Source organism: Vombatus ursinus, unplaced genomic scaffold, assembly GCF_900497805.2.
Source record: "Vombatus ursinus unplaced genomic scaffold, bare-nosed wombat genome assembly UNPS02009205.1, whole genome shotgun sequence".
Taxonomy (NCBI): domain Eukaryota; kingdom Metazoa; phylum Chordata; class Mammalia; order Diprotodontia; family Vombatidae; genus Vombatus; species Vombatus ursinus.
In genome coordinates, this window is record NW_020948983.1 from 53,823,917 (window position 1) to 53,851,589 (window position 27,673).

The 27,673-nt window shown below is 44.0% G+C and overlaps 3 protein-coding genes across 7 annotated transcripts in view; 1 reads left to right on the plus strand and 2 right to left on the minus strand.

Moving 5' to 3' along the window:
• The first annotated feature begins 1,123 nt into the window (after window positions 1–1,123).
• Window positions 1,124–5,844, plus strand: SNX22 (sorting nexin 22). Its single transcript, XM_027851553.1, has 6 exons — window positions 1,124–1,286; window positions 2,079–2,162; window positions 2,608–2,712; window positions 3,400–3,494; window positions 4,505–4,572; window positions 5,312–5,844. Exons 1-6 carry the CDS (start codon window positions 1,212–1,214, stop codon window positions 5,434–5,436), a joined length of 552 nt encoding a protein of 183 aa, XP_027707354.1. The 5' UTR covers window positions 1,124–1,211; the 3' UTR covers window positions 5,437–5,844.
• A 309-nt stretch (window positions 5,845–6,153) lies between these two features.
• PPIB (peptidylprolyl isomerase B) lies at window positions 6,154–14,861 on the minus strand. The gene is made up of 5 exons (XM_027851552.1): window positions 14,694–14,861; window positions 13,291–13,404; window positions 12,778–12,871; window positions 7,154–7,338; window positions 6,154–6,500 (listed from the first exon to the last, which is right to left on the minus strand). Exons 1-5 carry the CDS (start codon window positions 14,826–14,828, stop codon window positions 6,378–6,380), a joined length of 651 nt encoding a protein of 216 aa, XP_027707353.1. The 5' UTR covers window positions 14,829–14,861; the 3' UTR covers window positions 6,154–6,377.
• Window positions 14,862–17,259: 2,398 nt separating this feature from the next.
• Window positions 17,260–27,673, minus strand: part of CSNK1G1 (casein kinase 1 gamma 1) — a 97,733-nt gene continuing 87,319 nt past the window's right edge. For 4 of the 5 annotated variants that reach the window (XM_027851652.1, XM_027851651.1, XM_027851650.1 and 1 more), the window contains one exon: window positions 17,260–23,722. In XM_027851652.1, the coding sequence (XP_027707453.1) occupies window positions 23,668–23,722 (55 nt within the window). In that variant the 3' untranslated portion in view covers window positions 17,260–23,667. The remainder of the gene's footprint in view (window positions 23,723–27,673) is intronic. The other variant, XR_003568228.1, reaches the window with a different exon arrangement.

The window sequence follows — 27,673 nt, forward strand, 5'->3', positions numbered from 1 at the left end:
ATGTTGTACAATTATAATGCCCAATCTTGGCCCCAAAGGAGGAAGATAATAAGACATCCGCCCTTGAAGAAGTGGGGGACCAGGTGTTAAGGATTCTGCAAATAAAGCCATTTTTTAAAGTACATTTTTAAGTTTTGTGGACTTTTTCCCTTTTCTTCCTTTCTTTAAACTTTATTCTAAAGGATGTCTTTCTGGGGTGGAGGGAGGAATACTGTGGGAAAGAAAAGGTTATGTAAAAACAAAGTATATATATCTATATATATTTTAAGAACAAGGGGAAAGAGAGGAAAGCAAAAGATTCTCCAGGAACGGAGATAGAACTACAACTAGTATTTTTCCTGCCTGGAATAAGCATCACTAAAAAACACCTTCAAATCAACTTTTAAGACAAATTGGGGTGGGGCAGCTAATGATCTCAGGGCACTAATCCTCAAAGCACACTGGTGTCCAAGTGGTGTTAGGAACCACTTGACACGGCGTAGCCTCCTATTTCCACTAGTAATTCTTGTTAACTAGGTGTTGATCTCAATTCATGGAATCTGAGATCTGGACAAAGATTTTGGTTGGGTAGAAGGGTACTCATTTTGAGGCTCAAGTAGTTAGGTGATTAACTAGTTAAATGTGGCCAAAGGTCACAATGAGTAACTTACCGAGGATTTGAATGTAGATCCTCTGATTTTGGAGCCTCCGGCCCTTCATTGTATCATACTGCATTATTTCTTTCAGTACCGGGGGTGTGTAAGTGTGATCAGTCTCATCTAAATTTCGGCACACTGGGGAAAGTCCCGATTGCCGGGCCCTAGTCATTCCTTCTAGTTTGGGTGCTTCCTTAGAACGTACGCTCGGAGAGGGCAGGCATATGCCTATCCGCGCTCCCCGCGTCCTCCTAGCCATCTGGGCTAGTATCCCATCGAAAAGATTGGAACCCTTGAATAGAATTCTCTATGCCCCCAAGCTTCTCTGGAGCTGGGGATTGGGCACCCCCAAGGCAGATTCCAGCCCCAGGTAGCTTTCGGCTGGCTGGCCCCACTTTCTTCTGGCCAAGAGAAGGGAACCTCTGGGTGGGGGAGGGGCTCAGGTGGGGGCGGAGCCGGGCGGGGCGGGGCCATCTCTGAGTCTAGCCCTGGAGTGAGCGTTGGTCGGTCCTGGAGCTAGAGTCTGATCTCGAGCAGTCTCCAAGCACCGGGGCTAAAGACGGGTTTGGGTTAGGGATGCTACAAGTACACATTCCTTCCGTGGGGCCGGAGGCAGCGGAGCCCGAGAGGAGCCTGGAGAAAGGACACATGGTGAGTGTTCGGCTGGGAGCTCCCTCTGGAAAGCGGGTCCTAGAGTTCCTCGACTGGGGGATTTCAAAGCGGGGGAGGCAGCGTTCGTTAAACTGGGACGGAAGAAAACTCTGGGCTGGGGGCATTGGCTGTAACGGGAAGGGAGACCTGGGCAGGAGCTGTGGGGAGGCTCTCGAACTAGTTTCATGCCGAGTTTCTCTCCCTCCGCCAGGCAAGTCTGGGGACTTCATCCCCCTCCCATCTTTCTCCTGGATGTTAATTAAGAGGCAGGGGTTGGGGGTCAAAAGGCAGAGATTTCCCCCGCCACCTCCCCCAGCTGGGTTAGCAGCATTTAGCTACATCTCAGCGGACTAGGGAAATGGGCCGGGGGGTCAGTCTTCGAACCTTGTAATTGGTGAACTTTGCCCTGGAGGGCAGAGGAGATTGCATCTGACTCCTTCACCACCACCACCACCACCCCCCCCCCCAGCCCCCTCGACCTAGATTGCTAGGAGGGGAAGAGGAAGGAGAGGTGAGCACTCATGTATTAGTGTCCCCGAAGATCCCCTAGAGCCTGGGCAGTTCTGAAAGGGCCTTTGTGCGAGGCGATGCTCAGCTGCTCAAATTGGCTTCTAGGAGAGGGTTGGAGTCGGGTCTTCCCTTGGCTGCTCTGGGGTAGGAAGAGAAGAGAGAAGTAGGGAGACCCTCTAGTTCTACCTGGTCATTCCCTTACAGGCTTATTTTTGCCCTGAATTTGCCAGGACTTGGGTGGCTCGCTTGTTCTCCTTCCCTACCGCTTCCCCCTCCCTTTAGGTGTTCAGGGTGGAGGTCCTCTGCAACGGGAGAAGGCACACAATACATCGGCGCTATAGCGAATTCCATGCCCTGCACAAACAGGTGAGAAGTAGGTAGTGCCTGTTCCCTGGGATGTGGAAAGAGCTGAATAACACGGGACACCTATTTCTATTCTACCAAGGGCAAAAGCCAGCCCTCCCCAGGGCTGGTACTCCAAGTTACACATCTGAGTTCCATCTTTCCTTCAAATCACTGGTCCCTCACAGGTTGGAAAGGGGAAACTGGGTAGGGGAAGAACAATGGGAGAATACCTGTGTGAAGGCAAGTCAAGGTATACTGGAATCTATGGAAAGATTTGGTTTTTTAGATGATTCTGTACCTGACTTTCAGTGTACTCAGCTAAGGTTTAGTCTGAATTTACCACTCCCCTCTTGGGACCTGTCCAGGAGAGGTTGGGGGTAAAGTAAGGGAACAGGAGTTGGAATCAAGGGCCCCAGTTCTTGGCAGAATTGGGAGCTCTAAGCAGATTTCTTATGGCTTTGGACAGATTAAGAAGTCTTGCAAAGTGCCGGACTTTCCCCCCAAACGCGTGCCTAACTGGAGGCCTAAGGTTCTGGAGCAGCGAAGACAGGGATTAGAGGCATATATCCAGGTGAGAAGGGCAGAGTTGGGTTTCTTTTTTCTAGAGACTAACTTCAGGTCTCAATAGGAAATCTTTTTTGAGGTATCTTTCACCACAGGGATGTATATCTGTTGTACTCATAGTTGTGACAACGTGTAGCCTCTCAGTAACACAGTATTGCATGTATGTCTGTGTATACTTGGCTGTCCTTCCTGTCTGAGCCATGCCTGGGATCCACTCCTTCCTCACCTCTCTTGGGATCCCAGATTTCTTCATTACTCACTTCAAGTACCTCCTTTTTTTTTTTTAAACTCATTTCACTTACTTTTCCTTTTTTTTTCTTTGCTGCAATCAGGGATTAAGTGACTTGCCCAAGGTCACACAGCTAGTTAAGTGTTAAGTATCTGAGGCTGGATTTGAACACAGGTCCTCCTGACTCCAAGGCTGGCGCTCTATCCACTTCGCCCCCTAGCTGCCCAAGTACCTTCTTCTAAAGTCTTTCCTAACACCATCACCTCAGTTATAGACACTCTCACATAACCATTTTGTTTTTTTCTTTTTTAAAACATACTATGTATATAGTTAGGTCTTTCTCACTAGAATGTAAGTTCCTTGAGGGCAGGGATTCTCGTCTGCTTAGCTCCCATGCATATCGCATATCACTGTATCCCACACACAGTAAGTATTTAACAAGTATTTGTTGACTGTGCTCCCCAGGGTGTCCTGTATCTCAATCAGGAAGTCCCCAAGGAGGTGCTGGAATTCCTGAAACTTCGACGTTTCCCTTCAGACCCTAAGGCCAGCAGCATGGAGTGAGTGGATTCTGGAAGCTTAGGGTGGGAGTGGAGAAGGGTCCTCTGGTATGTCTTCAGCTAGTCCCTTAATGACATCCGTGGAGATCTGGGGCCTAAGACAGCAGGCAAAAGCTGGTCTTGGGGACCAGACCAAACCCGTGGCTGGTTTTTCTGTGGCTTTTGTTGCCCTCCCTCCTCTTAACACTGATCAAATATTCCTTCTGTCACATAACTGATTCTTACCCCTGGTGCTGGCGCTCTTCCGGGTGGACTCTTAGCCTTAAAACTTCCTCCTGTTCACTCTTCAGCTAGCCAGCAGCTTACTTAGTAAATAAGTTCGTTTTCATTAGAAGCAGGGGTCCCCAGAGGCCAGCTCCTCTCCCGGTTGTCTCGACCCCCCTCCTTGAACTCCTCTCCCCAGAGAGCTGCAGGGGCTTTCCCTGGTTCAGCTGCAGCTCAGAGGGGCTGGCAGTGCTCATTCATGGGCCTCTTCTAACTTTCAGCTTACTGGGTGAGTTCATGCCCTGCAACAGCATTCAGGTTAGTTCGGCGAAGTCCTCTTAGCCCTTGACCGGCTTCCCTGGCCAGGGACTCTGGTCTCAGAGGCGCCTGCTGCCCCCTTGTGGTCACACGCGGGTATTCCCTCTGATGGTACAGATGGAAATCTTTACCTCGCCTGTTTTAAGCATCAGACTTTGGGCTTGAAGGGATCTTCCTTAGGTCATCAAGACCCAAAGAGAAGTGATTTGCTCAGTCACAAAAGTGACAGAGCTGGAGACTCTACAGCCAACAATTTCCCCCCAGACCATACTTGGTATTATGCGATTTTTTTATACTCTTCCATAAATTCTCTGGAGCGACTGTATAAGAATGCAAAGTCCCTAGCGTCTCGGGTCCTTGGTTCCTAGGTCCTATTCCAATTGCATATATGTTCTTGGTGGCCAGCTGTCCCATTCAAGACACTAAATCCCAAGCACAAATGGGGCTTTGTGAAGTAGTTAGATCTGACCAACCTCTTTTCTCTGTAGCGCTCAGCTACCCCACAGACCAGTCTTGAACTTCCACAGGGATCCATACATTCAAAGCCCTTCTTCAGGTAAGTAAAACGTCAAGAGCTGTGAAGATGTAGTAATTCTGAAGCCTCTACTATCTGTATTGGCACCGAGCAGGAAGGGAGGACATCCCTGCATCTCCTCCAGTAGCATTTGGCCTGACGGTTGACCCAAACCAGAGGAAGCTCTGGCAGCACTAAGGACAGTTCCTAGAACCAGGCTCATCTGAAATGAATGCATAAGCCAGGTGGCATGGTTCTACTCCCCAAGGCTCCTGGGGGTACCACACATGCCTGACTCCTTTTCTGAGGCTGTCAGCAGTTCCAACTTGAGAGCCAGTGAGTGAAGAGTATCATCATTTAGGATAGATTAAGAAGATTGACTTGGTGTTCCTTTGTAGCCCCCCACATCTGGCCTGGCTGATGCTCAGGAACCAGAAGCAGAATAATTAGACTGCTGAAGGCACTGCTTGGGAGCTGTCCTTTACTCCCACCTAGAAAGGGAACAGGCTTCAGCAGTGAGGGGGCTAGTTTATGGGTGCAGGGATAGATAGCCGAGTCTGACTTCTTTCCCCCTGGTGATACTTGTTAGCTGTGTCTGGAGAAGTCAACTAATGAGTCCTATTCTCACCCTTTCAACTGGGGCTAACAAAAAACGCTTTCCTCAGGAAGGATGGTGTGAGGACAACATAGGAATACAGTGTAAGCACATTTACACTACAGAATTAGTAGCCAACATCTTTGATCCGTTCTACTCAGCCTGGATTTTTTCCCCCTCTTTTAGAGCCAATCCCCAACATGGTGGTGAACGGTGTGCTGCAGGGCTTCTATGGCTGCAGTGGTTGCCCCACTGTGGCCCAGCTGAAGGACCCCTATTTCATACCACCCTTACTACAGCCGGGGCCCTGAAGGGAATATAGAACATCCCCACCAGCTGTGCTGTCAACCAGACCACTCTTCCTTGCAGCACCCTAACCCTTGGCCAAAGAGACCACAAGCTCAAAGCTGAACTCTTCTGATAGGACACAACTCGCACTAACATGGAACTTGGCAGGCCCCTGTTCCACCTTCAGTTCTCCAATTGTGACCCTAATTGATGGGTGAATGCTGAGGGACACGAACACTTGTACCCCTCGAGATTGGAAGAACACAGAATAAAAGGAGAGTCTCTCTTAGGGATGAGCCCAAAGAAAACAAAGAATGGGCTGTTTATATCGGAGGAAAGGAACCACAGTGAGAAAAAAGCAAGGGCTTAGGCATTATACAGGGTGAGAGGATGGAGGTGAGAATGAGGTTGGATGCTGACCAGTGAAGCAGAAGCTCCACTCTTTGGGAGTGCATTGCTAGACAGTGTAAGGGAAAGAGTAAGGACTGGAAGGTATCCTCTTGCCCAGCAGCCACTGGTCCGGGTCTAGTTTAGCCCAGGGCAGGAATAGCTCTCCGGTCTGCTTCCAAAGGCATCCAAGGGAGGGCAGAAAAGAAGGGGAGAGAGGGCAAAGGAAGGTACCTAGTTCTATAGGAAACAAGCCCTGCTCTTCCCTCAGGTGGGAGGGAAGGGGGTCTAGGTTGGGCTAAGATTAGATGCGTATTAAGGGCAAGGGATGAACCCAGCCCACTCGCTTTCTATAAAAAAAAAAAAAAGTTTTCTTCTTTATTGGCATGTGTTTCTTTACAAAACTGGGCCTGAGGGGCTGGGGAATGTGAGGATGGATTCTGGGTCAGCTCAGTCAGATGTCAGCACCACGGGCTGTACTAGGAGCCCAGGGCTGGAACAGGGACCAGACCAGGCTTCAGTCCCCAGAGAGGGGACAGCTTCCTGCACAGCCTATATAGCAGGTCTCCAGGGGACCCTACTCCTTGGCAATGGCAAAAGGCTTCTCCACTTCAATTGTGCCACAGTCAGCTATTGTCACATCCTTCAGGGGCTTGTCCCGCCCATCTGTCTTGGTGTTTTCCACCTTTCGTACCACATCCTGATAAATGAAAAAAGAAAAAAATAAGGAGGAGGGGAAAGAAGGAGGTCAGTATTATCTAGTCCAGAGAACTGATCTCCAGACAGAAAGAAATAATGCTCCTGCTGAGCTTCTATCCAAAGGGTCAAGTAAGAACAAGGATGTTGTGGCTTTAAGCCAAAACTTTCCATTATCCTGCTACCAAGCTTTGGTGACTTGTGCAGCACATTCCTACTATGTACCACTTTGTTATCCCCTATTTCTAGGCAAAGGAGGAGGTAGCAGGCACTTTGGTATGAAGAAGAAGAAGAATCTGCTCTTTCTTCAGCATACCATACCCTAGGTTGGCTTAGAGCCTGGAAAAGGTTGCAGGGTTTGAGGTTAAGGAGAAGGGTTCAAGGCATATGCTAACATAAGCAATCCTGAGTCACAACCAAGAGTGACAGCTCACAGTAATTCAGAGACTGTAAGGCTACATGTCTCCAGCAGAGGAGGAGGACAGCCTAAGTCCCATCTTGGCAGTTTTACTCCGCTTTCTCCCACTCGTAGTCTCTTTAGGGTAACTGAAGCATAGCATCCAGCCAGGCAGGACCAAGGATGACCACATTCTGGTTTGTCCACAGAGTTAATGAATGAGGAGGTGGAGCCCCGTATACCCAGCCCCTACCACTTACCATTCCTTCTAGAACTTTGCCAAACACCACATGTTTGCCATCCAGCCATGGTGTTTTGACAGTGGTGATGAAGAACTGAGAGCCATTGGTGTCCTTGCCAGCATTGGCCATGCTCACCCAGCCCGGCCCATAGTGCTTCAGCTTGAAGTTCTCATCAGGGAAGCGATCGCCATAGATGCTCTTTCCTACAAATGAAAGCACAGCCTGGGTTAGAGTGGAAAAGTAATATCAAATTTGGTGCAAGAGGCAGAGACACCTTGGTATATGTAGAACACCTAAAGCAAGCTTGACATGAAAGAATCGGGACAGAAAGTAGTTACTTTCCTGGAACTATTGTCAAATCTCACTGAATACTGAAAATCATAAATAACAAAATGTTTATGGAAATATAATGAGAGCTGCTGGAAATATATGGATTAAGCTGTTAACGAAGCTTAAGAGAGAATGAAAGGAAGAAAGGAGTATATATGGGAGAAAAGTTGCGGAATGAAATCAGGAGCACGGAAATCTTTTAAGAGATGAACCTCTGCAAACCATGACCTTCCTGACACTCCAATATACAGCAACAGCAGTGCAAAGAGCAGACAGGTGGAGAAACGCTTTGGTGGAAAGCAAAGCTGACCATGACTGCTAAGCTTTTGTTAAGTCCAGCTGCTAGAAGGCTAGGGAGAGGGAAAATGAGAAGAGATGTGTTTTCTTACCTACACCATTACCCTGGCATTGAACAGCCTGGAGGACTGAACGATGGAGTTCTCCTACAAATGGGCCTAACGTTTCTTCCTGACCCTGGCCTATTGCTCCATTTTCCCTAGTGGGTTTTAACTCTGGCACTGTCCCTTTCCCCTTTACTTCCTGTCTATTCCTTACATATAGATTTTCCCTTATCAAAGGCTTTAAAAAGGTTCCTGTTGAATGAAAAAAATGGCTTGTTAACACATGGTAGCACAAAATATAACGAAAAATCACTGCACTATAAAACAATGAGGAATTCAAAGAAAAATGGGAGGACTTGTATGAAGTGACATAACTGATACAGATCAAAGAAAGCTGAACTATCAGAGTACTACTTTGACTATAATAATACATATAGTACCCAATACTAATTCTAGGAGGCAGATTAAGAAACATCTCTTTGCTCTGGGGAAGGGTGGGAGGGGTGGTGGTACAGAGATTGCTATGGATATTGTTACCTACACTAAGAGATACAGTTACTTTGTTGGTTGATTTTTTTTTTTGTTACAATGAAGATACTGGTGGAGGAAAGGGAGAATACTGGAAAATGACTGATATTAAAAAAAGTAATAACTTTTAAAAATCCGTAACTTCTTGAAAGAAAGCAGTCTATATCTAATGCTTCTATTTGTTTAATCATACATTCACACACTCCTCAATCCCTGGTTATGAAGAGGATTTGGAACCAGAGGATGTGGGTTCAACGTCCAGAATTGGAAGTGATGCAAAGTGAAGTGAATGGAACCAGGAGAATGTTGTACACAGTAATAGCAATACTGTTCGAGGAAGAACCATGAATGACTTAGCTAGTCTCAGCAATACAATGATCCAAGAAAATCCCAAAGGGCTAATATTGAAGCATACCATCCGCCTCAGAGAAAGAGCTGATATTGATTGAATACAGACTGAAGCATGCTATTTTTCACTTTCATCTTTAAAAATTCAAGTCTTCTTGTACAAAATAACTAATATGGAAATGTTTTATATAACTGTACGTGTATAAACTATATCTGATTGTTTATTGTCTGAGGAGGGGGGAAGGGAGGGATAGAATTTGGAACTCAAAACTTTAAATAAAATTTTGAAAAAAAAGTTCAGAATTGCTGTTTACTCCTTGTGTGATCCTTGGTTAAATCACTTAACTGATCAGAGCCTCAAGTTTCCTTACCTAAAAAATGAGGGGGCTGATCTAATATGTTTTCTCTAGTCCCTTACACCTCTCTCACTTTAAAAATTATTAATCTAACCCTCTCTCCCACTTTTATAATCTTTTAGGCTTGCATGACCAAATACCACCCTTGGTCTTTCTCACCGGCCCTCCTCTTTTGTGAACATATTATTTATTTGAACAGCTTCAACTATCATCCATTCTTGGCAGATGATTCCCCAGTTATTACTTATCTTCAGATCTGATCTTCCTTCTTAGCGTTATACAGATATAAATTCAATATGTCACAAAATAAATAGATCCATCTTCTGTCATCTGCTTCTTCTCACTTCCTTATTTTCTGCCAGTTCATCCAACACCCTAGGTTGAAAACGTTGGTCTTATCGTTGGATTTGGATGGTGGAAATAAGTTGTCAGGTTCAGTGTTTTCTCTGTAATTTTTATTTACAGAGAATCCATTCCCTAAGCCCTCATCACCACTCATCTGAACAAAAGAAATGGATAGTCTCTCCTCTAATCTAGCCTTCACACAAAGCTATCATATTATCTTTCTGCACATATCTGATCTCTCTGCAGCTCAAAAAGTTCCTTATCTTCCCCAGTGTAAGTTCAAACTTCTTGATCTGCCATACAAGGTGCTACACAAACTTTTTATCCACATTGTCTTGTGCTTCTTTGCTCCAGTCAAACTAGCTGAATTGACAGTAGGTCTTTCCTTTCTCTACTTTTGTTCCCTACACCTAGAATGTTTATTCCTCCCTCATGCCACCCCCAGCCCCACTTCTACCAGCTGAAATTCTACCCTGCCATTGAGCTCCAATTCAAAATGCTCCCTTCTCTTAGGTTCCCCTTCCCCACAGTAGGTGGTCTGCACTTTTCATACACTTGCCATGTATCTTTGTGTACTAGAGTTGGCATATTCTTATACCATATTATGTGCTTCATGAAGACAGAAACTTTGTCAATCGTCATCTCACATATTAGCAAAATGCCAGGTAGGAAGCATTGTGGTACTTAATAAATGTTGGTTTTAGTTAAAGGTTTTTGATATTCTCTTCCCAAGTCAATACCTTCATTCTTGACCTTTCAAGCTTCCATTTTGCATTTTAAACTGCCTGGTGAACATTTGGAGGTTCTACGCTCAGTATGTTCCAAACTCTACAAACTGTAGCCACTTGCAACTTCCCAGTTTCTCTTATTGGTTATCACAGCTTACCTGGTCTCAAAACATCAAACTTATCTCTGTTTCTCTCTTATCTCTTGACCTTGTAAAATACCGTATTTCACCACATAATTGTTGCAGATTTTATGCCAAAAATTTTTTTTTTTGCAAAAAGTGGGGTGCGACCATTATGTGAAGTTCTTTTTTTTTTAATTGCACTGGTATTACTTAAAAACATTTATTACTAACCTGTCTTTGATGCAAGATTAGGATGCACGGAATATTCATGAATATACATTAAAATTGAATACTGACAATGCTAGTGCACTGAGAATTCTAGGCTCGACGCTTGCAATGTGTGAGAAATAAATGCATATCCATATGCCACTGGTGAATACATTGCTGCTCTGTTTACCTTTTAAGTGGCATGATGAACAGAATTGTACCATGCAATAATTATGTGATGAAAGGTTATAAAACAATTTTTGGACTAAAAAAACAGGGTGCAATGATTATGTGGTGGCAACAATTATGTGGTGAAACACAGTAATAATAATCCAGATCCTTTTAACATTATCACTCAAGCTTCAGAACAATACTGTAAGGATAATATATCTGTATTTCACAGATGAGGAAGCTGAGTAAGAGACTAGGTGACTTAACTATGATTTAACAGCTGTTAAGTGTCAGAGGTGACCTTTAAGCTGGATATTCACAAATATTTGTTAATTATTCTTCTGCAATGCTTTTGAAATCTATTTTTTCCTTTTCCATTCCCAATGCTACCATGCAATTTCAAACCCAATCATTACTTTTATACCTGGAGTAGTACAGATGCTTCTATAATTAGTTTCCAAAACTCTAGTCTCGTACTACTTCCAGTTTTATCCATATACCCTTAATCATCCTAAGACACAACTTTGATTATGATTATTATATGATAAAATACTGATGATTCTTCAACTATTTATTGAATAAAATCCAATCTAATAAGCTCTGCAATCAGATCAAGAGTACCTCTTCTGGCTACCTCTCAAGGGCACCACCACTCTTCTACCACCTAAATTACAACCCCCATGTCATCTTTTCACCCACACCTCATATCAATCAGTTGCCAAATTTTGTCCTTTGTATCTCTACATCATCTCCTGGATCCATGTCTTTCTACTTGAAGTCAGTCACTACCCAAGTCGAAGTCCTCATCACTTTTTGCCTAGATTGCTGCAACAGCCTCTCACTCAGTCTCTCCCCACTCCATCATCTCCACTGAAATCACATGAAAGTGATTTTCCAAAAGTACAGATCTTACCACCTTATCCCCTTGCTCAAACTCCAGAGGCTATTTTCAGAATCAAACATTGACTTTTCTGACGCTCAAGACCCTTCACAAACTAGCCCTTTCCTACCCTTCCAATCATACATGCTACTCCCCTCCACAAGCACTATGACCCAACCATATTTCCTAGTTGCTACTCACCATCCCTTGCCCAAAGGTGGTGTTTGTATGTGCATGAACATGTTTGTCACCCCACCCCCATAAAATGAAAGCTGCTTACAATGTGATTTTTGTCTTTGTATCCCCAATGCCAAATACAGTACTTGGCACATAGTAGACTCTTAATAAATGCCTGCTGATTCTTACCTCCAATTACATAACTCCTTCCATCTAGTCAAATTGGTCTCACCTCCCAATCACTTTTACTGCTTCTGTATTTTTTGCTTACACTACTTAGGACCCCTCCTCATCTTTTCCCCCCAAACTAGACTCAAGACCCATTTCTTCTCTAAGCACCACTGTCCTTCCCCACACCTACTGTGAATAAAAATAATTTGTCAATCTCATACTCACGGCTGGTCTAGTAATTTCTGTAATTACTAAAATAGCTAAATTAATTTTTCATGTGTATGTCGCTTCCCAATTAGATTGTAAGCTCCTTGAGATAAGTACTATTTTATAGGTCCAAGAAAGCCTAGCACATGCACTGTCCCTAGGAGATGCTCAATAAATGTGATTATTTTTTCTGGGGTGAGAGGTGGTTGAGAGGAAAGAGAGAGGGATCTTACATTGCATGCAAAATATCTTTTTGGAAACATAGAATTTTTTCAAATGCATCAAGGATAGGCTATGAGATCGTAATACACATAAATGCCCCCAGTCACAACAAGATGATGCTATTCTGCAATAACAGCCCCCGCCCCCTTTAAACAAGCCTGACTTATGATTTACTACATTCATCTAGGATTCTCCATGAAATACCAAGACAGCGAACTCATCTGCTATGCTGGAAGCTGCTAATTAGCAAGGTGCTATAAGGCCTAGATTAGCATATCTGCTGACTGTGAGAGATACTCTTACGCCATTTCCCCCATCCCTGCTGGATTTCTATAGGATTAAAAAAAGCATGGCTGGCCCCAGTGGAGGCAAGTGTATATCTATCAGGAACTAGGGAAAGAAGATATATAACCTCTTTTACAAAATCTTGCCCAATACTCCCACAGTGAGCAGCAGCAACAATTTCTTTTCTCAGAGAAGCCAAACCCAAAGTTCAGGTTTGATATTACCTCCTGTGCCATCACCCCGGGTGAAGTCTCCACCTTGAATCATGAAGTCCTTGATCACACGATGAAATTTGCTGCCCTTAAAGCCAAATCCTTTCTGGAAAAAAAGGATGCAAAGTAAGGAATCTGCAAGAGACAATAAGCCCACAAGCACAGCAGATGTAGAGAAGCCCCTCAAAGGCAAATCCCCGCCCTATGTTGCTAGATGCTGTGCTGAGGAGCAAGCAGGCTTAGTGCTGTCAGGCCAATCTGTGAAGGGTCCGAGATAGACTCTTCTCCAATGGCACTGCTCAGAAAGACCAATTTTATTTCTGGGCATTGCTGAGGAACTGAGAGTCCCTCATTTTACATCATACTCTCTTGTTATGATGAGAGCCAGGGAGACAAATAAACAATAAACAAATATGGCAAATAGGTTAGAATGCCCCCCCCCCTTTAAACAGGTGGCACTAGCTTCCCTGCAGCTTAAAAAACTTGGGCCCATCACTCTCCTGGGATCAAGTCCCTGCCACTTACTTCTCCTGTGGCCAAAGCCACAAAATTGTCCACTGTCTTTGGAGTTGTCTTCCCAAAGAGACCGATGACAACTCGGCCTACATCTTCATCACCAATTCGTAGATCAAAATATACCTGAAATAGACAGATTATTATAAGTATTATTAGCATTTTTCCCCCTTTTATTCTTTTCTTGAGCTTTGGAGAAAAGTTCTTGGTAGAGAATTGAAGGTGTGCCCACTGGTTACTAATATAAGTGAATTAGAGTAATGTCTTGACTCTTACTTGCCTCACTAGGTCAGGGCCAAGTTACTCTACAGCAGTGGTTCTCTAAGTATGATTGAAGGACCAAAGGGGATTCCTGAGACCCTTCTGGGGGTTCTTCAAGCTTAAAACTATTTTCTATGCTAATATAATATAACACCATTCTATACTAATTCTATACTAACATAATATAATATAATATAATACTAAGGCCTTAGTTCCTATTAAAATACTCTTTTTTCCAACTTCGTATCTATGTGAGGCCAGATTTTCTTCATATACTTTAACCAAAACAACATATTACAATAAACTTAATGCAGAAGCAGATAAAACATTATTTATGTTAACATATGATGGTCATTTTAAATATCTTAAAATTTTACCGGTCGTAATTTTGAATATAGTAAACACCGATAGATATAACCCACATTTAAAAAAATAGTTCTTTGGGGGTCTTCAATGATTTTTGAGGGTATAAAATGGGTCCTGAGACCAAACTTTTTTGCTCTACAGTAGGAAGGAACAGGCAACCATAAGCTCCCTAAGAGCTCCAAAGCACTTTCAAACCGTGCTTGTATATAACTTTTGAATTTAAAATGTCTACTATCATCTGCTAGCTTGGGAGTTACGTATGAAAAGGCAAGTTAGAAACTGTGAGATAGGGAAGGGGGGAAAAATCATCCCGAATTAATAAAGTCATTTTCTCGAAGCACTGAGAATGAACAAGGTCAATGTCATAAACTGGTCCTGTGTCAGTCTGAGACTGGAGCCACCGGCCTTGGCTGGTTCGGCCATTTGCACGGGTATGGGGGGTTTCCGCTCGTCCCTGGTTGCAGGGACCCCATGATTAATGGACTGGGTGCAGACACACCGGGGGCCTCTGGGGAGGCGGATCTCCTCTCAAACTGGCCTCCGAAGACCCGAGCTCGGGGCCCGCGTTTTCTTGGGATGCTTCAGCGCGCACATGCCCTGGGGGCTCCCTCCCTGGGCCCCCCCAAGGCGCTTCCCGCCCCGCCGCCCGCCGCCCCCACCCATCCCGGCTCCAAAGGAGGGAATCCACCACGAGGGCCCCGGCCTCCGTCCGCCCGGTCTCGGGCCGCGAGGCAGGAGGGACTCCAGAGACCGGATGAAGGCGCGCGGCCTCCCCGCCTGGCTCAGACCTTGGCGGTGACTTTGGGTCCCTTCTTCTTCTCGTCAGCTGCGGAGAATCCCGGCAAGAGCAAGAAGAGCACGGAGCCCAAGACGAAGGCGGCCACGACGAGCAGCTTCATGTTCCGCTCCGTCAGACGCAGCATCAAACCTGCGGGCGCGGCCGCGGCCTGGGGAACGCGGAGGCAGGAAGCGGGCGGGGCGGGGTGGGGGGGACCGCCCCTCCTCCGGCCGTCACCACAATACCCGGAAAATGGGGGCGCCGAGGTTTTCACTCCCGGGCTTCGAGGACCACAGATACAAGATCCCCCCCCCCCTCAGCCGGCGTCAGATAGAGAATCCCTCCAGGGGGCGGAGACAAAGCTCTCGGAGCCCTCACCGGAGCGGACGCGGTCTCTTAGGTGGCTGCCACGTTCTCACCAGTTCATTGGGCTCCCCGGCTGGCCAACCCTGACAGCTCTCTACTGATACTCACCAATAGGAAAAACAACTGGGCAGAGAGTGACGACAGGAGATAAAGAGACACTGTGATTGGACGACGCCTCAGCACAAAGAGAGACTCCTAGGCGGGCATGGAACCCTCCCTCCTTGTTTAGGCGCCCGGTCACCCTAGGCTGCTGGATTGGGCGTGCACACTACTGGGGGATTGGATGGAAGCATTTATCACGTTGCGTACGCAAAGCAACAACTCCCTCTGTCACCAACCTGGGATTGCTACCAAACCACCAATGAGCTCCATGCAATTTGGCTTGCTAGCTTTTCCCTCAAACACGGATGATGTCCTTAGAAGGCGTACCTTGTCCTCTTGGACAATTGGTCGTTTGGGTTCATTTGTCTAATTTAAAGATAGGCGGTGGTCTTACCCCATTCCCCAGGCTCATTCACCCGTCACTGCACCTTTGTTCACACGTCTCTCGTTTTACAATGCCCTACCCCGTCTCCTAGACTTCCTACTAATCATCCAAGGCATAGCCTGAATTTGCATCTCAGGCGGGTTTCAAATTCAGACGGCAAACTCAACATTTGTTCCACTATATTCTAAATCCTTCAGGGAAGTTTTAAGAATGCTATTCTGGGGAGTAAAATGACTAGCAAAGTCCACGTCTCTAATCTCCATGACCGGCTCCCTGAAGGGTACCATGAATTTGAAGGTGCCAGCCAGTTTAAAATTGTTGTGTTTACTGTTACTTCAAGGCTGTCGAGAAAATTGGAAATGGGAAACAATGGCTTCCAAGTGGATGAAGTTGGCTTGGAGCCGACATCTGACCCTAAAGCTGTTGAGAAGGAAAATATGCTTTACTTTTTAAAAAAATATTTAAATGAGACCAGAAAAAACTGCCTTGACGGGTTTATGATCAATTCAACAGGGCAGCAGGTTGGCAGGTACTCTCCTGCCTAGAAATGGTCAGAGGAAATTGAAGAACTGGAAATTTATGACACCTGAATTCAATCAAAATCTCCCTTAAATGATCATGGGTATGGCTTCGAGATGGCTGTTCTGACCTCCTTCATTAAGCATTCCTAGGAGACTAGCCCGTTGTTCTTTCCTTTTTATAGGGCAAAGAATTCCCACCATATTTCCACTTTTTCATATACTTTTGTTCTCTAACTTTGTGGGAGTTTTGTGTATGTTTTTTCCTTCTCAAATGGCTCAATTCTGGACAGTTGCCCTCTTCTCTGGTACTCCAACCTCCGATCCAATATCACAGTACAGTCTTCCTTGAAGGCAGGGACTTTTCCTTTTATGAGTTTGTCTCCATCTCCATTAACAAGCCCACAACGCTTTGCACTTAAATAGGTGCTCAAAAAGTATCTGCTGAATTGAATTGTTGCTGACTGAATTATACATACAATGTCAAAAACTGTAGGGGATTTAGCATGGGGATGGGTGAGAAGATGTACACACTTGCCACACAGAGAATAAGATTACTTCAGTCTTCAATTGTTGGAAGATACATGCACTGTCAAGATTTGGACTCATTCCTAAATTGTAGCTGAGCTAATGTAGCTACATTTTCACCGTCCTGAAAAAGTGCAACTTAGTGTTTCCTACACTATTAACCTGGAGTTACTAGCTACACCAGAGTTCAAAGGTCCTCTCTTCTACTTGGTTCGTACTAGATTCAATTTGTGCAGAGCCTTTTGGAACAGAGGACAATTCTTTTCCTATTCTTAAACCACACGATGGACTTCATCTCCACTTTAGAAAAAACTGGATCAGAGCAGCCGTTACTTCCCCACCTCAGCTGCTGATTTCTCCTCCCCCCTCCCCCAAATCTAACATTTTTATACTAACAGAGGTTACTAACAAAAGTGATCTGAAACTCATGTAATATTCCAATCCAGAAAAAGCGTAAGATAGGACCTCAGGGAGAGGACAAGGCTTCACTCGTAAGGAATGAAAAGACTAATGCCAGAGTCTCAGCAGCACCAGGGTGGGGAGATGAGCAGAGAACCTAAATCACACCAAGGCTGGTCCTGGCTTGAGTGTTAGCCCCTAGAAACGTAAAGGGGGTTGGGGGGGGGGGAAGGAAGAAAGAAAAGAAAAAGAAAAAGAAAAACTAAATAGGACCAGCCTGAAAGGTAAGACATTTTATTTTACATACAAAAAGGGTGCAAACTGAGTCCCTTCCCCTCCCAAAAGTGGGGAAGAGGTGTACTTTAAGATCACATTTGTATTTCTCCTGCTGCCCTAGGAAATGGGCAATTCAGAGACAAAGATATCAGGACCCATGTTCTCCAAAGAAAGCCACTCCCCCCTGGGAGGAGCTTTTCCCAGTGGTATATAAGCCCTTATCCCGGTAGAACCATTTCAAATACACTTTAAATTGACATTCATGTTAAAAAATACTACAAGTTTCATTTTCACAGCTGAGCTTCGAGACCAGTGCCAGGGTTTTATGAATAAAATATTGCATTACATATTTAAAATAAAAGATAAAAAACTCAAAAAGGCATTTAACAAGAATCAGACACATCCACGCGATATCAATTTAAAAAATGATTTCCACAGCTGATTTATACATTTTACAGTTAAAAAAAAAGTTGCAATCGATATCCCCAACATCCCCTCTTGAAAGTACAAGGGCAACAGTTAAAGAAATAGACAAAATAATAACAAAATAAATTATAGCTTGCAATATATCCAGTGGGAATTTGTGACTTAATATTATTTTCCATGGGGGGTTAAAATATTTTTTGGTATCATCTACATATTTTCTATTGTTACTCTTCTTTCTGTTCGACAAATGAGAATCTTTACCAGGATCAGCATGCTGCACTCATCTATCATTTGTTTTCTTCGGAGAATACTCAGGAACACAGTTTAGAGCAGCTTGAGCTGTAAGTAGGTAGGGTTAGGAAATACATACATACATACATACACACACGTCAGTATATAATTCCACTCCCTACCCCCAAAGAAATGGCTCATTTTCCTGAGACATTCCTAACAGACTGACAAACCTTTTAAAGGCTTTCTGTGCAAGAGATAACCTGGGATTTGGTCTAGAGCTCAAGAAGAGGAACACTGAAAAAGAAAAAGGTCACGTGCACAATGGTGGGGCGGGTTAGAAGAAAGCTGACTGTCAAGACCACCACATTCCTGGTATTTATTAGCAGGAGGACGATTACGGACCACCCCCATATGCTACCAGGGACACTTCTCTAATGTGACACCTTGCAGACAATGATGGCATCAGAAATTTTACTGGACTGAAAAAAAAATCTTGTTTAGATAACTGAGGTTTTTTTATAACAATGAGTTTGGTAAATCAAACTAGAAATACATGAAATACACATTCACTTTTTTCTCCATAGGCTGATCTACACACAAATACTGGAGTGGATTTTCTGGTTGATTTGGGGAAATATGCTTTCCACTGGCTATACTCAGCGGAATTTAAATCTACCTACTGTTTTGAGTACAATGGAGAAACCAGTTCTTCTCCACTCAGTTACCTGGAAATGGAATTAAAGAAAACATACCAATGTTTTAAGACTGCTTAATTAGTCAAGTACATCAAAATTCCTACTTTGCGGTTAAAACACTGCTCAAAACTTCAAGTACCCTCAAAAGGGTCACATTTTCCTTTCCTTTAAAAAACAAAACCAAAAACAAAATAAAAAACAAAAAAATCACACTTTAGATTCCTAACTGATCCTTCGTGGTGAAGACCCTAGGAGTTGGGGGCCTAGGAGATATCCATAAGGCTTCTGTGCAGGTGACCAGGCCCTGGTTTGTCTGTGGATAAGCAGCTTCCTTCAAGGCAGTGCCTTTGTTTTTAAAGCACACACTGATGGCAGAAAGGGAGACCAAGGCAATCATTCCAACTCTCTGGACTCCTAGGCTTGGTCATATTCACCTTAGGGTCATATATCATGACTAACAGGAGTAGCAGCAGCAGCAGCAGCCCAGGAGAGAGACAGTATTGGCCTTGGTGGATTCTAATTGTTTCACAAAGGCTGCATCACATGCTCCAAACCCAGGGAACCCTGGCCCAACTCCTGCTCTGACATTAGATACTACTCAGGCTGGCTAACCTGTGTGTAAAACTGGCTTAAATGCAGGAAAAGGAGAGGCCTAGAAAAAGTGGTTAGGGGTAGTGGAAGAGGAACAAAGGAGGTCTAGAGTATGTGCATGCCTGGGCATGGAGGTACATCAAGAGGGAAAAAAGACAAGTTCCTTTTGGGAAATACTCTGCTGGAAGTAGTGCTTTTAAGAAATGCATGCCATGCTCACTGGGCAAGGAGGAGGGGTTATGTCTTACATTAAAAAAAATTAAGGCTGTGATCCTTAGTAACCACTTTGAAGTAATGTTCCAAGTGCTGCATACTCTTGGTGTTAAAAAGCAGTTACTAACACTGAGAATCAACACTGAATGAGCATTATATGTACTTTTCCATTTAGCTATATTGGAAGCTGCTTTAAAAGGAGATACCTTTTCTGGCTAATGGGCAGCAGATGCTTTAATGCATTTTCAAGTATACTGAGAATAAATAAGCAATCACTACTCACATGCTGGAATCCTCCATGGCTGTCTACTGAAGCTGTTGTTTTACTTGCCCCTGCATTAGTCAGCTCTCCATGTGAGCCTAAAGCAGGCAGAAATTCTTCTCTGTGAGCCCCCCAGCATACACACTCTCCCTTTCCTTGGCTCCCTTTGTCAGAGAGCAGTCAGATAATATTCCCTGAAGCCATTACAAAAGCAAGCTGACTGCTGGAGGGAGAAGCTGCTCAGTCTCCTGGGCTCTGGTGCAGGGATCATGACACTCTAAAATAAGAGTCTGCCTGGTCTGTGGGAAGCTCCTGAGCAGATCTGGAGACAGGGTGAGTGGTGATGGAATGGCTCTTTCATGCTTAGGATGCAACACAGTTCCTAACTCTGCCCTGCTAATGGGGAAAATTCTCTAAAACTTGGCCACAACAATGATAGGGTCATTTACCTGGTTCAGAGAGAACAGGTATAGCTGGGGAGTTTAGGACTAGGAAAGATGGTGGAATTCCAGTATGACCTCCATCTGTTTAGGATGTAACTAACACCAATCTGCATATGCTTAGGTGAGTTTCAACAGTACAGTATTATAGGATTAGCAGAAGTAAACAAAGGGAGTTTCCTATACTTAAAGTTATTTAAAGATAAATGTTTTGTTGGGTTTTTTTTGGTCAATCTCTGATGGCCAGAGAATAATTAAAATGACTTAAGAGTTTGAATTACTGCAGTATGGAATTAAGATTAAAATCGACACTGCAAACGGTTTTGGAATTTCACACATTAACAATTTCTTTCTAGAGGCCACAATGTTAGACAATCACAGGGTTGGAGGGGAAGGAAGCCCTGTTTCATGAGTTGTAGCTAGCTGTCTGCTAACTTGTCTGAGAACTCTTTCTCTAGGTATGCAGGGAAGGTTGTTCCTAATATTCATTGGAGGCAGGTCTCCCACAGTCAGTTTTTCATCAGAAGACCCTGTAACTCCCGAGTTGCTTCTTCCAAGTGACAGCAGTGTGATACCACTTTAGCAGAGGCCCTGGGCAGACATGAAACATTACCAGGATGTTAAGGATCTGGCTCCTCATTTCTACAGCTCTTTCATGAAAGCTAAATCTTCAGAGGGCATCAGAGGAATAGGTCATTGGGAAGGAGGCCCTCCAGCTACTTAAATCCCACCCTTCAAGAGCTATCCCTTCAAAGAAAAACTGTTAAGACCCAAGAAAAGCCATAGACACATCTGTAGGTGGGTTTACCTGGTGGCCAGGCAAGGCTAGGACACTGCCTTTACTTCTTTTTGGTGAGAGGCACTTGGTTAGAGTTGAGATTGCTAGGCCACACCAGGCTCTTCTAGGATGTGCCCCCTTTTCTAGAATTCTCCTGGGTGCCTTTTGGCAGACCCTTCTTTGGGAAGGGATAAGAAAGGAGTAGTTAAAAGAATTGCATATGCACCAATTAAAAACCAGCACAAAGCCATATATAAGTCTTACAAACTGGAGTATAACCACCAGATAACAGGGCAAGGAAGTGGAGTCCCAAACATTCAAAGTCTTCTGGGGGATATGGAGGAAACAGGGAGCCTCCCTACTGCTCTGCATTTCACATGTAGAAAGATTTCTTGCTAAATTAACAAAAAGAAAAATCACAATTATTATCTGAGCTACACAAATAAGAAGTCAGTGAAGCTAAACTCCCAGCCCAGGTCTTCCTGGAGCAGCTGGAGCCCCACTATGGCTCTAGCCAGCACTGCTTCTGCTCCATTCAAGTAAGGCAACAAGAGACTTGGTAGCAGAAAATGGCTAACTACTAGAAACTCCCTCCACATCTGAAAGTTCAAAGGTACATCCAAAATTTGGAGACCAGGACTTTCATGTGATAAAAATCCTAAGACCAAGGGATGCCACCTTCCTTCATAGAGAGCTCTCTCTCGCTCTTCTACAGTAAGAGACTAAGACGAGAGAAGGGGAGTATTTCCCTCCCCTTCATCCTTCCCAAAATAAGACCCTTCCCTGATAAAGATAATTCCTCTGCCCCCTGCCAATCAGTCTAGGCTGCTAGGCCAGAATCTTACCACTTTCTTATCACTGTCTGGACAAGCCACTGAATTCCAATGAAAATCGAGAATGAAAATACTAAAACTAGATTATGCCCTGTTCACGCAGGAAGTGGAAGAGTTGAGCCCCTTCCCAGTGGTGTGTCAGCATGAAATGATGGTGTGCAGAGTATTTTGAGTGGAAGGAGACCTAGTTTCTTCATCATTCTACTTGGAAGGGATCTCTGTCCCCTCTCTAGGCTCACTGTCCCCACCCATCCTACAGTTATCCCTGCTATATAAATTGACAAAGTGATTTAAAATCTTTCTCTACAGTTCCCTTTTCCCCAAGGTTTTCCAGAACCAAGCAATCTTGCCTTCCCCATTTATTCCAGTGTTTAATTTCTCGACACTGTTTCTTGCTGCTAGCTAGGTTTATTGACCTGCCTAGGGAGGTGTACATAGGCTTTGCTTACAGCAATGTGAGGCAGATCACACGGGTCTACAGCCTGGCTGCAGGAGCAGCCTGGTAAGCAGACATGGTCTACACCAGGCCTTGTTTCAGCTGCTGACAAACATCCCCAGTTTCATTCCACAATCAGAAGGCAAAGAACAAGTCCACTCCTTTCCTTGCCATGCTGGCTTTCCTCCTTGTTTTTTTTTTTTTTCTCTCCCACAGAAATGTGTGGTAGTGCTTATTTCAATTTTACCCCAATGTCATCTGGAAGTCACAGTTATCTAGCCAGATAGGACCCATGCTGTGTGAGAAGCACACTTCTTTTATTTATTTCCTGGTTGGTCATCTGCTTCTCTAGGATAATTCATTTACCCGAAGTTAGTCTTCAGTCCAACCTAGCGTGTCTATATGCACACAAGCGAGGGCCACCGAACTGTCAGGTCACGAGGCTCTGGGAGGGACATTCGACAGCTGAGAAGTAGGACTGGAAATTCAAGTATGGCTCCTTACAGACCTTGCCAATCTGAGCGAGATGGTTCAGATGGCTTGAGGTTTGGCTTCTTTTTTTCTGAGTACTGAAGACCAAGATCCTTATGTTGAGAATGTTCTCTGGACCCACGTTTCTCCCTCAGTGGCTGCACTAGCCCCACTCCCTCCACAAAGAAAAAGTAAAACCCCAAAATAATCAGACACAATATGCATCTGCCATGTTATTAAAAAATTAAAAGTGCAATAAGGTCAATTTTTCTTTTTCCAAAACAATTCGCACTGTCCTATTACTGTTTAGAGAATAGCGCCTGTTCACCAAGAAAGCCAAGAACACCAACTCTACAGGGACAGTAGATTGCAAATTTCTCATAGTTTGTGTGCCAGAGTGTAGCATCACAAGTAGGGAGGGAAAGAGGGAAGGAACCAGCATCCTATGGCCAGATCAGGGATCAGTGGCAGCACAGATGAACAAAAAGAGGAATTCTACTATGGGAGCCTGGAAGGTGGAGGAAATCTTTCTCCAACTCCAGGCTTGCCTTTCTCCCACTTGTTAGCTGCCCACCCTGTCTGGGAAGGTCCTCTCACCCTACGTTAGAATATAAAGCCTTTACTTATGAGTCTTTTCATTGGAGGAGGGAAAGGCAGAGCACAGGAGTAAACTGAGGAAGAGAATAGTAGTCAAGTTTTTGTGAATGACACCTTCACTGTAAACAATGGGAAGGAGAGTCAACTAGGCAGCCCCAAGTGCAAGCAGTGGTGGAGCCGCCAGGAATCTGGATCCCACCAAGAGCCTCCGGCTTGGAATTAAGCGGTGAACCAATTCAGCACTGGCCAACCCCATGCTGGCTTCCTCTGGGACATCTGTTTTCTTCTCTTTTTGGTTTTTGATCTCCACCCTCTCCTCTTCTGCTCTCCTCCCAGGGAGGAGTCCTTTCTAACGAGCAATGGCAGGAGCTGCAGGTGCAACTGAAGAGTCCCCAGGGCTTGGGGGAGGGGAGGGGACTCCTGGCAGGCACTGGTCACTTGTGGCGCTGGGCAGTCTTCTTCCTTTTCCTCTTAAAAAAACAGCAGCACCTGGAGCACAAAGGACAACACAAGTCAGCCAATGGCCTGGAGCCCCAACAGACACCTGCTACCCCTCTGACCTGTGAGTGGTGGGCTTCTCTCCCCTCAACAATGGGGACAGGAGCCTGCCACATAGAGCATGCACGATGGGTGTCTGCTAGGAAATCTGAAGACATGGCTGCTCTGTCTCCATCTGAAATGACCCAATCTATCTCCCCCCACACTACTGAAAAGCAGGCCACCAAGTGCCAGAAACTTGGAGGGACCAGAGGCAAAGGCTCTAGCTCTCCACATAAAACCCCTTTGCTTTTCTTTGCAATAGAATTAGGCCTGGGAATTTGCTGGGCTGCATCACAACACCCTGCTTGCATCTTTTCTCTGAACAGCAAAACTCTGACTGGTGGCAAGGACCATCTACAGGCACTATTGGTAAGGAATGACTTGAGGCACACAAATCTCACTGAAAGCAGATGCTTGAAGCTCTTGCAGAATCTAATGGACAACCGAGGACCTCTTGGTAGAGAGATCAGGAAAAGCTCCAGCTCAGAATGGGGGCCTTTGAGCATGCTACTAATAGTGAACAAAGAAAAAAAGGAAATCAGAACGCCTTAGTAACATCTTTTAAAATCTTTCAGGGATCATTGATCTGACAACTAATTGCTAAGTGACACTGAATAAGGCAAAATATAGCCTTACCTAGACTTCAGCTGATGTTCCACATTGTGTTTAACAAGTGGTCATGCTTAGGATTAAGGGTAAAACACCATGCTGAGTTTAGGGCCAGCTTCCTTTGCCAAACCCTAGAGTGCCAAATGATGGCATTGATCTTATGAGATACCCTTTGCCTGAGGCTCACCCCCAGCCCCTACTTCCTCGTTATTTCCTTGTTGAAGGAACAAAGAGGAAAGTCATTTTTGTAGTGAATGAGAAGTCCAGAAGTGGGATGGTGAGGGCAATGGTGGGGCTGGTGAGAAGGCTCCTTCCAGGGTGGTAAAACACAGAAAATGAACATGTCAGGTGGGGAAAATAGAGGAAAGGGAAAGCTATATTACAGATATAACTCAGACCTGCTAATAACTTAAAAGAAAATCGTAATTAAAGTTGGCTCTCTTAGGCTTTTAATTTTAGGTTTACTGCTCAGAACATTAATATTAATGGAATCAGATATCTGCTACTTCTTTCCCACCACTGCTAACTTCTTAGCAGTTAAGACCCCGTTTTTCATTCAGACACCTTGGAAATATAGGTCAAATGCAAATTTTCCTTTAAAAAGAAGACCTCATAATGCTCTGAACTTAGGCTGAGCTCCCTAAAATTAGATCTCTTTGAAAGTTAAAAAGTACATATAGGTACATACTGAAAAATAATATTAAGGCTGCACTTTTATACAGGGGATTTTTGGAGGAAAAATGCACTTCTATGTATTTATGCATGTATGTATACATGTATACCAATTGGAGTTTCCACATAGGGACCCCAGTTAAAAAAAAAAAACAAAACTCCAAAATTCCCCCCCCAAAGGAACAGATACTCAAAACTTCAACAGAGAAAAGTTCTTAGAATTGGAAATTAATAATTAATCAGGGATAAGTAGTAACCATCTGAATGTAAAAAAAACTGGTAAGAACTTAAGAGGATTTTAGAGTCCTTCCGAAAGGTTTCCTCCAAGTAGCATCAATGATATTGTTGCTTACTGTTAATAAGTGATAGACAGTACAGCTTTCAGAAAATCGTGGATGCATATGCACTTAATAAATGTTTTAAAATAAGGACCAAACAACCTTTGATTAATTAATGCTTGGTCAATGTTGACTAAGGTTAACTAAGTGTCAAAGGTGGAATGTGAGCAAATACTAGCATTTATTTTCTGGACTTAAAGTGACCATCCAGTAGTTAGTTAAATAAAACAATTTAAGTTGTGAGGGGTTGATTTTTTTTTTTTTGCGCTTTTCGGTGAGGCAATTGGGGTAAAGTGACTTGCACAGGGTCACACAGCTAGTAAGTGTTATGTCTCTGAGGCTGGATTTAAATTCAGGTCCTCCTGACTCCAAGGCCAGTGCTCTATCCACTGCGCTACCTAGCTGCCCCATGGGTTGATATTTTAATAGCTTTGTTAATCATGACCTTCAGGGAAATTAATGACATATGGGTCAGTTTTCATCCTTTATGAAAAAAAAACTCACAAATTGTTTATCAGATCTCATCTAACTGGCACATCATGATCTAATGTTAGATGCTAAATTCAACTACCTGTAGAGGACAGTGGCATAGCCGAATCATTGAATTTTAATATATGGCTCTAAGGAGCTGGGATGTGTTCAATCTAATTGATTTTGTCTATTTAATGAAGACGTAACATGTACCTTTTTTTTAAATCTTTACTGGACAGAACGCTGAACCTGGAGACAGGAAGCCCTGAGTTCAAATCCATCCTTGAACTCTTACTAGCTGTGCGACCTTAAAGTGCAAGTCACTTAAAAAAAAAATTCTGTCTGCCTCAGTTTTCTCATCTGTAAAATAAGGATAATAATAGTACCTACTTCCTAGGATTGTCGTGATCAAATGAGATACTTTAAAAAAGCATTTGCAAATCTCAAAGTTCTATATACGTATTATCATTATCGTCATCATCATCAACATCATCATCACCACCACCACCCACGGAAGACCACTCCCCACAATCTGTTTTTCTCTTCCTTCCTTATTTTCTGTAGACATATCTACCAAAAGAGTTAATGAGGATAGTGGAAAAGTCCTACTTACTAGATATTAGATCAGATATCACTAAATCCATGTATGTAGGCATTACCACATCTCAGAAAAGAATGAGGGAGCTAGGTTTGATTCTCTCTACACCAATTCTCTGTGCCTCAAAGATCATACAAACAGCTTTTAGTTCCAAATATGCCAAGCAGACTCCAAGCATCATCATCAATTGCAAGCTGAAATAAGCTTTTCCCCTCGTTTCCAAGCTTTGATTTAATGGAAAGAGGGATGGATCTGGAGTCAGAGAAGTCCAAGAATCAAATCCTGACTCTTCTACTCACTGTCTGTGTCACTTAGGGCGAGTCACAGTTTATCTGGGCCTCAGTTTCTTCATTTGTCAAACGAGGGAAATGAGGTGGGTTCTAAGATACTTTCCAAAGCTCTCAATCTAGAATTCTTTCTGCTCACTCTATCAACTTCTACTCTCTCATGGGAACTGGGAATACTTCTCACAGCTTGTCTCCTCCTCACCTATCCAAATCCTTCAAAATCCAGTTCCAGTTTTAGTTCTTCGGTGAAATCCCTCTAAAACCAGTAGCTTCTCCCTTTCTCTGACATCCCATAGCATTTATGGTCTCGACCTTTCTTTTGGCACTTTTTCATTGCCTCATAGCATTGGTTGGCTTTTTATGCATACACATCTTTTCAACTGACTGTAAACTCCTTGAGGGGCAAGAAATATAAAATACCTTGCTTCTTTGTATATCCCTCAGCATCTAGCACAATGTTGTGGAAACAACAGATACTCAAAAATATTTGCTTATTTACTGATTCAGGGAAATATGACTGACATCTCAAGGGAGAGATGGAACATGACAAAGTCAGACTTACAAACATTTATCTACTCAAAAAAGAATAAGGGGCCAAATTCACTTATGGATATCCCAGAATTAAGATTTCTACCTTCAAAACACCCATTTTTGTATTTCATTATTACCCCCTCCCTTTCCCTTCAAGGGATTTTTTTCTTTCTATTTCCTGGCCAACATGGTGCTTCAGTTGGCTTGGTCAATAAGGGTTCAGGAGAGGATGCCCAAACTGGTCATTGAACACAGGCAGAAACAAAGCAGTCAAAAGGGTGTGACCATTGTACAGAATGTGACCCCCTGTGCATGCAGACAATGTGGAAGAGATACAACCCCAGACTACAACAGACAGACAAGCTCAGGAGAGGCTGGGAGGACCTCAGGCAAT